Genomic DNA, 12,747 nt, shown 5'->3' with positions numbered 1-12,747 from the left:
TAAAGTAATATTTAAACAATAGTAGATTTATTTAAACAATAAAAGACGGAAACGCGTGCGGGACTTAAAATAAAATTCGATAACTTTAAAATTTTAATTCCGCGATAGTTGGCCTTGTGTAATATAAACATAAACGCGCTCTTTCTTAACTTTGACAATTACCGAGTTAGTTATCTTTCACCCTTCGACGCGAACACATCGAAACTCTTTCTTTCCAAACGGAAATAGTTATAAATTATTATTTTCGATAAACTTTCAATTATTTAAACAGTCTTTAGTGTACGTGGGATAGATTAAAGTAATATTTAAACAATAGTAGATTTATTTAAACAATAAAAGACGGAAACGCGTGCGGGACTTAAAATAAAATTCGATTACTTTGAAATTTTATTTTCGCGTTAGTTGGCCTTGTGTAATATAAACATAAACGCGCTCTTTCTTAACTTTGACAATTACCGAGTTAGTTATCTTTTACCCTTCGACGCGAACACATCAAAATTCTTTCTTTCCGAACAGAAGTACTTATAAATTATTATTTTCGATAAACTTTCAATTATTTAAACAATCTTTAGTGTACGCGAGATAGAACAAAGTAATGTTTAAACAATAATACAATTATTTAAACATTAAAAGACGGAAACGCGTGCGGGACTTAAAATAAAATTCGATTATATTGTAATTTTAGTTTCGCGATAGTTGGCCTCGTGTAATATCAATATAAACACTTTCTTTCTTAACTTTGACAATTACCAAGTTAGTTTACTTTTACCCTCCGACGCGAACACATCGAAACTCTTTCTTTCCGAATGGAAGTACTTATAAATTATTATTTTCGATAAACTTTCAATTATTTAAACAGTCTTTAGTGTACGTGGGATAGATTAAAGTAATATTTAAACAATAGTAGATTTATTTAAACAATAAAAGACGGAAACGCGTGCGGGACTTAAAATAAAATTCGATTACTTTGAAATTTTAGTTTCGCGATAGTTGGCCTTGTGTAATATAAACATAAACGCGCTCTTTCTTAACTTTGACAATTACCGAGTTAGTTATCTTTCACCCTTCGACGCGAACACATCGAAACTCTTTCTTTTCGAACGGAAGTACTTATAAATTATTATTTTCGATAAACTTTCAATTATTTAAACAGTCTTTAGTGTACGTGGGATAGATTAAAGTAATATTTAAACAATAGTAGATTTATTTAAACAATAAAAGACGGAAACGCGTGCGGGACTTAAAATAAAATTCGATAACTTTAAAATTTTAATTCCGCGATAGTTGGCCTTGTGTAATATAAACATAAACGCGCTCTTTCTTAACTTTGACAATTACCGAGTTAGTTATCTTTCACCCTTCGACGCGAACACATCGAAACTCTTTCTTTCCAAACGGAAATAGTTATAAATTATTATTTTCGATAAACTTTCAATTATTTAAACAGTCTTTAGTGTACGTGGGATAGATTAAAGTAATATTTAAACAATAGTAGATTTATTTAAACAATAAAAGACGGAAACGCGTGCGGGACTTAAAATAAAATTCGATTACTTTGAAATTTTAGTTTCGCGATAGTTGGCCTTGTGTAATATAAACATAAACGCGCTCTTTCTTAACTTTGACAATTACCGAGTTAGTTATCTTTCACCCTTCGACGCGAACACATCAAAATTCTTTCTTTCCAAACGGAAGTAGTTATAAATTATTATTTTCGATAAACTTTCAATTATTTAAACAATCTTTAGTGTACGCGGGATAGAACAAAGTAATATTTAAACTATAATACAATTATTTAAACAATAAAAAACGGAAACGCGTGCGGGACTTAAAATAAAATTCGATTACTTTGAAATTTTAGTTTCGCGATAGTTGGCCTTGTGTAATATAAACATAAACGCGCTCTTTCTTAACTTTGACAATTACCGAGTTAGTTATCTTTCACCCTTCGACGCGAACACATCGAAACTCTTTCTTTCCAAACGGAAATAGTTATAAATTATTATTTTCGATAAACTTTCAATTATTTAAACAGTCTTTAGTGTACGTGGGATAGATTAAAGTAATATTTAAACAATAGTAGATTTATTTAAACAATAAAAGACGGAAACGCGTGCGGGACTTAAAATAAAATTCGATTACTTTGAAATTTTAGTTTCGCGATAGTTGGCCTTGTGTAATATAAACATAAACGCGCTCTTTCTTAACTTTGACAATTACCGAGTTAGTTATCTTTTACCCTTCGACGCGAACACATCAAAATTCTTTCTTTCCAAACGGAAGTAGTTATAAATTATTATTTTCGATAAACTTTCAATTATTTAAACAATCTTTAGTGTACGCGGGATAGAACAAAGTAATATTTAAACTATAATACAATTATTTAAACAATAAAAGACGGAAACGCGTGCGGGACTTAAAATAAAATTCGATTACTTTGAAATTTTAGTTTCGCGATAGTTGGCCTTGTGTAATATAAACATAAACGCGCTCTTTCTTAACTTTGACAATTACCGAGTTAGTTATCTTTCACCCTTCGACGCGAACACATCGAAACTCTTTCTTTTCGAACTACTTAGTAGGAAGTACTTATAAATTATTATTTTCGATAAACTTTCAATTATTTAAACAGTCTTTAGTGTACGTGGGATAGATTAAAGTAATATTTAAACAATAGTAGATTTATTTAAACATTAAAAGACGGAAACGCGTGCGGGACTTAAAATAAAATTCGATTACTTTGAAATTTTAGTTTTAGTTCGTTCGGGTTTCGCGATTTAAACAACAAGTGTATTTGGATCGATTGCGTGCAATGCAATCGTTAGAGGCAGTGTTTTTTCGCAAAGCTTTTTGCTTTTTTAACAGTCGTCCAGACTGTATTTTTAAAAAGATATTAGAGTTTCGTGAAGTAAATTCAGTGACCGTTCGTGAAAAATTAACTGTCGCGTAATAGAGTCAGTGCATCATTGAAGAGATTTGTTGATCAACTTCGATGTCGACCTACCTGATCAACAATTTCGACTTAAACCGCGAACGAGTGTTTTGGAGCCATCGCAGAACTTCTTAAGTTGTGAGTGAATTTTTAAGTCCCTCCGATCACTCAATCATGTCGAGGACGAAAGGTCCGAATTGACACGAGTGATTGGTTGTAATTAATTAGTAGAAGAGCATTGAGTGACCACGAGTAAATTTTTTCGGAGATTTACTCGTGAATGGTTTTTTATTTTTTGATTTATTTATTAGATCAGGATAGGGTCTTCTTGTTCAAACGCGTTTATAATTATTTCAAATTTTGAATATATACTGATAAATTTTAATCCCTATAAATTTTTAATATTTTTAAATATTTTGCTCGCGCGGAAATATCAAAGAATCCTTATTCATGAGTTTTAATAAAGAATGAACAAGAAGATATTCGCGATGGATAGTCTCTTGATTACAAACGATACCATGCATGATTTCTTTATAATAATTAAAACTATTGTTTGTAAGAAAAGAGCGTTCAAGGAATTTCTTTATATTTTTAAATAATAACGAATTAAATATTTAATCAATTTGAATTGTTAAAAGAAAAGTCTCGATAGAGTCATTGCTTTTGAAAGATAAAAGTCGAGTAGAATAATTGCTAAAAAACAAAGAGACTTATAGAATCATAGTCCGTAGGCCTAGATGATAAATTAATTAATTTTTAGCTCAGGATTTTCAGCGATTAATATATTAATTTCAGCGATTAATTTCAATTTTTTACGTTTAGCCAATAGATATCTTTCGAAAATGTAATAATCAATTTTTGTTTTAATAATAATTAATATTTTTCAGGTAAATTAGGGTTGTGTAAGGATTTTATCTTTCATATCTTAGAATTTGGAATCAAATTTTGTCGTTACAGTTTTAGAGTGATAATCAATTAGGTTGAAGCACGAAACAAAGAAGAGTTTATATATCGAAGAGGCCCCCACAACTTGTGGCTCAAGAGGGCATCTATTAGGCTATTGAGTTATTTTCGAAGGTTCACTAGAAACTTTCGAGAATGACTCTTAGTCGTACTTTAATTTTACCATGTTGTCACTCAAATTGCTCTTATGGTGATGGGTGTAGGGGTGTAGATTTAAAAAACTGAGACGAAGTAACATTCCGTAAATAATATTCCCACATTGCCACGTTTACGCGAATAAGATTATTTCATATTTTATGCATTTTTAATATTAAACTTGAGACAATAAATTTTACACATTTTCTCTTTTTTAAAATTCAATTGAATTTATAATTCTAGTTTAATAAAATCAAATTTTACGTTAATTTAAAATTTTACGATTGATAAATTTTGCACATTTTCTCTTTTTTAAAGTTCAGTTAAATTCATAATTTTATTTCAATAAAATCGAGTTCTATTTTAAAATCATATATCTATTAAATGCCAAAGTAATATAATATTTCTTTCAGAGAAAATAATATTTCTTTATTTCAGAATTCAGCATATTCCATTTTTTTTTTTTTTTTTTTTTGATTAATCTTTTATTTTCCTTAAGTTTAATTAGATTAAATTTAGAATTTTAACGTTCATGTAATTAATATACATGTATACATATTCTTTTTTCTTTCCTTACTTCTTTTCAGCTAGTTCCACATCGTGGGATCATGAACACGGAAAGGAATAATTAACAAAGAAGTTTATCTTAACATTTAAACAATATACGATACACGTAAAGTATAATTAATTTTAATATTTAAACAATAGGATATTCTTAGCAACGTTATAAAGATCATATACATGTACTAACGCATATTATCGACTAATAGATATTAGCCGGACCGAAAAGTAATGTCGTTTTTGCGTATGTCGATATTTGATTGTGATTAAAAATAAAAACTTGTTAAAAATTTAATTCGTTTGAATTTAATTGAAGAAAGCAACATTACTTTCCGGTCCAACTAATATAATAATATTTCTTTCAGCGAAAATAATATTTCTTTATTTCACGGTTCAGCATATTTCTTTTTTTTTTTTTTTTTTTTTTTTTTTTAATTAATCTTTTATATTCCTTAAGTTCAATTAGATTAAATTTAAAATTTTAACGTACGTGTAATTAATATACATATATACATATTCTTTTTTCTTTCCTTATTTCTTTTCAGCTAGTTTCACATCGTGTGATCATGAATACGTGAAGAAATAATTAATAAAGAAAATTATCTTAATATTTAAACAACAGAATATTCTTAACAACGTTATAAAGATCATATACATGTACTACTATATACTATTGATTAATAGATATACTATCGATTTAAAATTGAAACGCAAAGAAAATTCTCTTCACTGTCATTACAATTTATTCTAATTCTCATTAATTATTCTTTATATATCTCGGTTGGGACCCATGGGATGGGCCCATGGATGAGGTCCTCTGTGCGGGTTGTTGTCTCAGCATTATGTAGAACTGCTTCTATTCTCTTATCTATCTGTAGCTCTCTTTTTTAAGTCATATTTTTCTTATTTTTATTTTCTATGTCATTATTACACTCTTATTAATTATGATTTATAATCTCGGGTGGGACCCATGGGAGGGGGCCATGGGTGAGGGCCTTTGTGCGGGTTGCTGTCTCAGCATCATGTAGAGCTGCTTCTATTCTTTTATCTTTCTGCAGCTCTCTTTTTTAAGTCATATTTTTCTTATTTTTATTTTCTATGTCATTATTACACTCTTATTAATTATGATTTATAATCTCGGGTGGGACCCATGGGATGGGGCCATGGGTGAGGGCCTCTGTGCGGGTTACTGTCTCAGCATTGTATAGAACTGCATCTGTTTTTTTCTCTTTTCTATTTTATATTTTTCTTTTTTAATTATGTTTTCAGTTATGTTATTAATAAGTTATTTCTTTTCAGTTATGTTCCCTTAATATTTATTTACGTTGTTTCTTTTTAATTATGTTTTTAATTATATGTTTAATTGTGTGTTTAATTATGTGTTTAATTATCTGTTTAATTATGTGTTTATTTGTGTTTATTTGTGTTTATTTGTGTTTATTTGTGTTTATTTGTGTTTATTTATGTGTTTAATCATGTTTATAATTATGTTATTAATATATTCTTATTAATTATGATTTATAAATTTTAGGTAGGACACATGAAAAGGTGCGGGCTGCTGTCTCAGCATCCTATAGAATTGCATTTCTTTTTTTTTCTTTTCTATCTCATATTTTTCTTTTTTAATTATGTTTTCAGTTATGTTATTAATATGTTATTTCTTTTCATTATGTCTTTTCAGATTTTTATTATGTTATTTCTTTTTAATTATGTTCTTATGGTTTAATTATGTTTTTAATATATTCTTATTAATTATGATTTACAGGTTTTAGGTAGGATCCATTAGATGAAGCGGACTGTTGTTTCAGCAGCATGCAGAGCTCTTTCACTCTCCAGCACACTTGTCTATTTATATGTATTTATTTTCTATTTTATATATTTTTTTTTCTCTCTTTTATTCATCTTTTTTTTTCTTTTTCAGGGATGATCGAGTAATCATGCAGCGATATTCAATATGTCTTTTCTATTATTTTTCTAATTTTTTCCTTATCTTCTTCTTTTCCAGTATAGATCATCAAGGGATAGGTTCACCTCTGGTCGAATGCGTCATCGTAGCATGGCAAGATTCATCATCGATTTTTACGCGCGAATACGGGAAGGATAGGAAGAACACACGCGCGTGTGTCGGCGTGCACAAGCGTGGGTGTTCTCGGGCGCGATTAAACTTCGTTTGATTGTTCGTATCGAAAACGCGAATTTAGAGTAGAGTCACCGTTTTTCTAAAACTCACGTGAATGTACGCGGGCGCGACTTAAAAGTCCTACCGGGGACTTCGTTGATATTTGCTCGAATATTCGATTAGATTACCTCGCGAACGCGTTTTTTAGAGTAGAGTCACCGTTTTCCGAACACTTGCGTGGGTGTCCGGGCGCGATTAAAGTCCTATCTTGGACTTCGTTTTAGTGTTGAAATTCGGGGTGCGCGAACGGTTTACCTTGTAGTGCTGTACATAGTTGGCTGATATTATGATAATCCTCATATTTGGTAGCGGGGCGGAAATCCCGACAAATATCATGGAAAGTCTAAATACCGGTTAACATATGTCACTTTGGATTTCAACTTAGAGTCACCGTTATTCTAACACTCACGTGAGTGTTCGCGTGCGCGATTAAAAGTCCTACCGGGGACTTCGTTATGTTTGCTCGAATATTCGATTAGTTTATTTAGAGTAGAGTCACCGTTTTTCGAACACTTGCGTGGGTGTCCGGGCGCGATTAAAAGTCCTATCATGGACTTCGTTTTAGTGTTGAAATTCGAGGTGTGCTTCGGATTTCAACTTAGAGTCACCGTTTTTCTAACACTCACGTAAGTGTTCGCTTGCGCGATTGAAAGTCCTACCGGGGACTTCGTTTTATTTCTTCAACATTTCGATTAGATTACTTCGCGAATTTGGATAGAACAGTAGAATCTACGTAATTATAACACACGTGAGTGTCGCGAACGCGATTAATGCGCTTTGATTGTTCGAAAATCGGAAGCACGTATTCAGATGTGCGTAATAATCCATTATGCCTGAGGCGAGGGTGTTGAACGGTAAAGCTCTCTGTAAGTGGGGTCCCTGTAGCTGAGGCTATATACCTCCTGTTAGCTAAGTCGCCCTAAATATCCGAAGCGGAAGGCATAAGGGATCGGTATCGCGGAACGCGGATTTTAGAATAAAGTAGAGTCACCGTTAGCTCGTGGGTCTCCATATGCAGCAACTTCCACGTAGTGAGACCTGGGTCGTTAATACTTGCAAAGTCTAATTGTAAATTTTTAAATGCAAGTATTACCGAGCGAATGGCTGCATATTGTATTACTTTTCCATAATTTTTTTAATCTAATTCCAACTAAACATTAACATATTTTCATTTTATATAGCTAATAATACTTCGAAAGGAGAATTATAACAGAATATATTGTACAATAATTTCTTACAGAAACGACAAGGAAATTTATCTTTCACACTTTATGTCAGCTGTCATTTCTATTTCTTATTTACTCTCATTAATTATCTTTTATATATCTCGGGTGGGACCCACGGGCGGGGCCTGTGGGCGAGGGCTTCTGTGCGGGTTGCTGTCACAGCATCATATAGAACTGTTTCTTTTATCTTATCTTTTTGGGGCTCTCTATTCTTTTCTTTCTGGGGCTCTCTATTCTTTTCTTTCTGGGGCTCTGTTTTCTTTCTCCGGTTCTCGTTTCTATCTCATATTTTTCATTTTTAATTATGTTTTCAATTATGTTATAAATATGTTATTTCCTTTTAATTATGTATTCTTAATATTTATTTATGTTGTTTCTTTCTAATTATATATTTAATTATGTGTTTAATTATGTTTTTGATCATGTTTTTGATTATGTTTCTAATTATGTTTTTAATCTATTTTTATTAATTATATTTTATAAGCTTTAGGTAGGACCCATGGGATTGTGCATGCTGCTTCTCTTTTTGTTTTTTTTTCTAGGTCTCTAATCTATTTATATATATTTATTTTCTATTTGTATTTTATATATGTACATATATATTATTTTGTTTTATATATTTTTTTTTTTTTATTTCTTTTTTATCTTTTTCTTTTACAGTATAGGTCATCGAGGGATAGGTTCATCACCCGCCGGGTGATTCGTCGCATGGTAGGATTCATCATCGATTTTTACGCGCGAATACGGGAAGGATAGGAAGAACACTTGCGCGCGTGTCGGCGGGCACAGGTGTGGGTGTTCTCGGGCGCGATTACATTACGTTTGATTGTTCGAATCGAAAACGCGAAATGTAGAGTAGAATCATCGTTTTTCTAACACTCGCGTGGGTGTTCGGGCGCGATTAAAGGTCCTACCGTGGACTTCGTTTGATTTTTTCGAATTTCCGATGGGGGTACTTCGCGAATTTCGGCTTAACAGTAGAATCTACGTAATTATAACACACACGTGAGTGTCGCGACGCGATTAGTATTTCTAAGGAGTGCGCTTTGATTGTTCGAAGTTCGGAAAGCACGAATTCGAATGTGCTTAATAATCCGTTATGTCTGAAGCGGACGGTGCAAATGGTGGAGCTATCTGTAAGAGGTGTGTAGTAGCTAAGCTACGCATACCCTGTTAGTTAAGAAGCCAATGCATTGAAGCGGAAAGGTATCCCGGATCGGTATCGTGGTACGCGGATTTTAGAGTAGAGTCACCGTCAGTCCGTGGGTCTCCACATGCAGCAACTTCCACGTAGTGAGACCTGGGTCGTTAATACTTGCAGAGTCTAATTGTAAATCTTATAACGCAAGTATTATCGAGCAAATGGCTGCATATTGTATATCTTTTCCAATATCTTTTCAATCTAATTCCAACTAAACATTAACCTACTCCCCTTTTACATTGTTAAACATTTTAAATAAATAAATGATTAAATATAATAGAATACTGGAATAAGTTTATAGAGAAATGCGCAGTATTAATTATAAGTATAATTTTCATTTGAACGAAGCCGTGTGAAAGAAAGAGAGAGAGAGAGAGAGAGAGAGAGTGAGTGAGAGTGAATGAGCATACAGAGTGAGAGAGAGAGAGCTAAGATGCAAATGACTCCGTGTTCAACATTTGTTAAGATTTATGTATATCGTAAGACTAAATAAAATTAACTTACTATTAACCTACATAACGAGTTTTATATATATATATATTTATAGATAAGAGTATGTGTACATATAAGATAAGAGCTTCATCTTATTGCTAAGTGGCGCCACTAAATGCAATTTAATTTTCACGGGAAATGTCGAAAATATGATTAACGCCAGCAATAAAAATTTTTCTTTTTATGCATGAACTCTTATCGGCAAAACAACATTTTTTTACACGATTTTTTTTTCCTTTTTTTTTTTCCAAAGAAGATGAACTTCTTTTTTCAAAATTTCGAAAGAGATCATACCTATCCTCGTTTATATTTTCATTCATGAAATGAGACGTTGTTCATCAAAATTACTTGAGATTTACGATTGGATTTGTTTATTGATGTAAATCGTTATATTTATAATCAAGAGTAATGAACGGCGTTAACTGATATTCATTAATTTATATAACACCTTTGATATTACTGATAACATGGCTGATCCAACGATACAGACTTTTTGTTGTCGCCATACAAATAAAACGGATTTGGCTATTAAAATAATGGAAGAATTTAATACAGATATATATAATATAGTATGCATGGTTTCTTCGACAATGGGAATACTTGGAGCTGTTTATCAAGTAATATGAAATATTTATATTGTTTCATAACCTTTCTATGTAAGCATAAAAATTATATTTTAGGTGTTACCACGTGAAATGTCAAATCTTCCTCATCGATGGAATAGTTTTTCAGCATCGAGAGGTCGTGAGATTATTGTATGGCTTGCAATTGCTGATTTATTTGCCTCTTTAGGTGTTGCTTTCATTGTCATTTTATGTTATCTCTGATATTGTATCAATGATATATGATTCTTTTATTATTATTCATTTTTCTTTTTCTTTTTCTTTTTCTTTTTTTTTTTTTCAATTCATACAAAAATATAGAACTATTACATATAAAAGTTTTCATCTTAGGTATATTTATAAGATCGGCATTATGGATTAACTTTAAATCTATTATGCCAATGGAAGATGATACTTCTAGCGTTATATTTTGTGCTCTTTCTTCGGTAAATAATTTATCTTCATATTGATATGAGAATATTTTAGATAATTATAACTATATTAAACCATTTAGATGATACGCATTGTACTATTAATTTTTTAATGAATCTATTTATATATATTTATAAGGCATGGACACAATATTTTTATATGGCTACATGGATTTGGACATTGTGCTATGCTGTGGATATGAAATTATTACTTAATGATCGATCTGGTCATCCTATTTGCTATCATGCATTTGCATGGATTTGTCCTGCTTTATTGACAGTTTTTGGCTTGTCAATATTATATGTTCCAGATGCTAAGTAACTTATTGATTTTTAATTTATTTATAACAATTGAAATTTTATCATAATATTGATGGATAACATTTAATTTCAGCTGTCATAATTTAACGTCATTGTCAATTGCGATATTACGCATTCTTCCAAATTATTGTACAACATATGTCTTATTGGCAATTGTTATGATAATAAATCCTCTTCTTTATATTGCTTCAACTCGTGATCTTAAAACAGCTGTTTCATGTAGTTTAGCACAAATGACTGGACGTGAACGAAAATTAGTTCAAACTATTAGACTTAAGTTTGCATTAATTAATATTGTTTATTATATATGTTGGGTACCAAATCTAATCAATGGTGTTTTATTATGGACACTATGGTTTCAGTTACCTGTTAAAGCAATTATTACTTTGTGGTATATGATGGTAAGTGAATAAAATAATAACGAGTTAAGATAATAATTTTATATAATTATTTAATATATCTGATTTATGTGTCTGCATATAGGCAGTGACAAATCCACTTCAAGCATTTTTAAATGCATTGGTTTATCAGAGATGGGGTAGAAAAGAAAAATTTCGATTAGAATGGTGTCAGAAATTAGGAAGCTTCAGTTTAAATCAAATTTCGAAAGGGAATGCGGATATAAATTTGAATGAATCATCTCCTTTGTTAAATCAATATACCCGTACACCACATACAAGTATAAATGGATCTTCATCATTATGAAAACTGTGATAAAGCTTTTAGTGTATTGTTAGAAACATAGAATTAGTTACGATAAAATTACATATTTTTATATATAATATATATTATAATATTGAAATTAAGAGTTCGTACTTATTTAACGTTAATATTATTAATACATGTTTAAAACTTTTAAAGATATAATGATACTGCCAGATAATTATTACAATTAAATATTATAGAATACATTTAATTGTTTTATTATAACTTTTACAAAGTAAAAGATTTATAAAAATTTGATAGAATTACTTTTATAAATTGTTAATTTATAATTGTGCTACTTATATTCCCGTATATTGTTGAAATCGTTGATGTTAACTTTTTTTAAGAATTAAAAAATTGAAAGTTAAAAGTTTTTAATAAAATTAAAATATGTAGCATATTTTTTATAACTATAGAGATAATGTTATTTAAAATAATTATATATTGTAAATCTAATAAATACAAGGAGTTTATTTTATACATGTAAGAATATAATGTACACGTATATACAATTTTATTCTATAATTAGTACATTTTGTACATTCAACAGATTTTATTTTATATTTATTACTGAACATGAATGTATGTAAACAAAACAAAAAAATAAAAAAATAAACAAATTAATTATATGTTAGCATACTTGATTTTTCTTTTTTTTTTTTAATTGAATCCAAAAATTAATAAATAAAATCAAAAGTGTCACAGAAAAATTATGTATCTTTTAAAAAGCGCATATATGGAGGATCTAAATTTTTATAATTTATTACATTTGATTTTAATACTCTTTATACATATTTTTACACTGCAATATTTATCATTAATATTAATAGATATTTTCAGTTAAAAATAAGTACTGTATACATTGTTGTTAAAAATATAACTGATAAATATCATGTATTTTAATAATAAAATGTTAGTACTCTTTTATCATAAAAAAAAAAAACAAAAAAAACAAACATAAAATGGATTTATATTAGCACCATTGTATTACAAACAAAC

At 30.0% G+C, this 12,747-nt stretch overlaps 1 protein-coding gene across 1 annotated transcript; it reads left to right on the top strand.

The window, feature by feature from the left end:
• The first annotated feature begins 9,244 nt into the window (after positions 1-9,244).
• LOC124432159 (G-protein coupled receptor 143-like) lies at positions 9,245-11,805 on the top strand. The gene is made up of 6 exons (XM_046980801.1): positions 9,245-10,306; positions 10,370-10,481; positions 10,643-10,737; positions 10,862-11,040; positions 11,117-11,444; positions 11,527-11,805. Exons 1-6 carry the CDS (start codon positions 10,157-10,159, stop codon positions 11,746-11,748), a joined length of 1,086 nt encoding a protein of 361 aa, XP_046836757.1. The 5' UTR covers positions 9,245-10,156; the 3' UTR covers positions 11,749-11,805.
• Positions 11,806-12,747: the final 942 nt, after the last annotated feature.

Source organism: Vespa crabro, chromosome 24, assembly GCF_910589235.1.
Source record: "Vespa crabro chromosome 24, iyVesCrab1.2, whole genome shotgun sequence".
In the NCBI taxonomy this organism is placed as follows: Eukaryota; Metazoa; Arthropoda; class Insecta; order Hymenoptera; family Vespidae; genus Vespa; species Vespa crabro.
The sequence above is the reverse complement of the archived record's forward strand: the minus strand, read 5'-3'. Positions and strand labels throughout refer to the sequence as shown.

Coding starts and splice junctions, on each gene's coding strand:
- LOC124432159 (XM_046980801.1), top strand. CDS start 10,157: ATGGCTGATCCAACGATACAGACTTTTTGTTGTCGCCATACAAATAAA. Junction 10,307..10,369: donor TACTTGGAGCTGTTTATCAA/GTAATATGAAAT, acceptor ATTATATTTTAG/GTGTTACCACGTGAAATGTC. Junction 10,482..10,642: donor TGATTTATTTGCCTCTTTAG/GTGTTGCTTTCA, acceptor TTTTCATCTTAG/GTATATTTATAAGATCGGCA.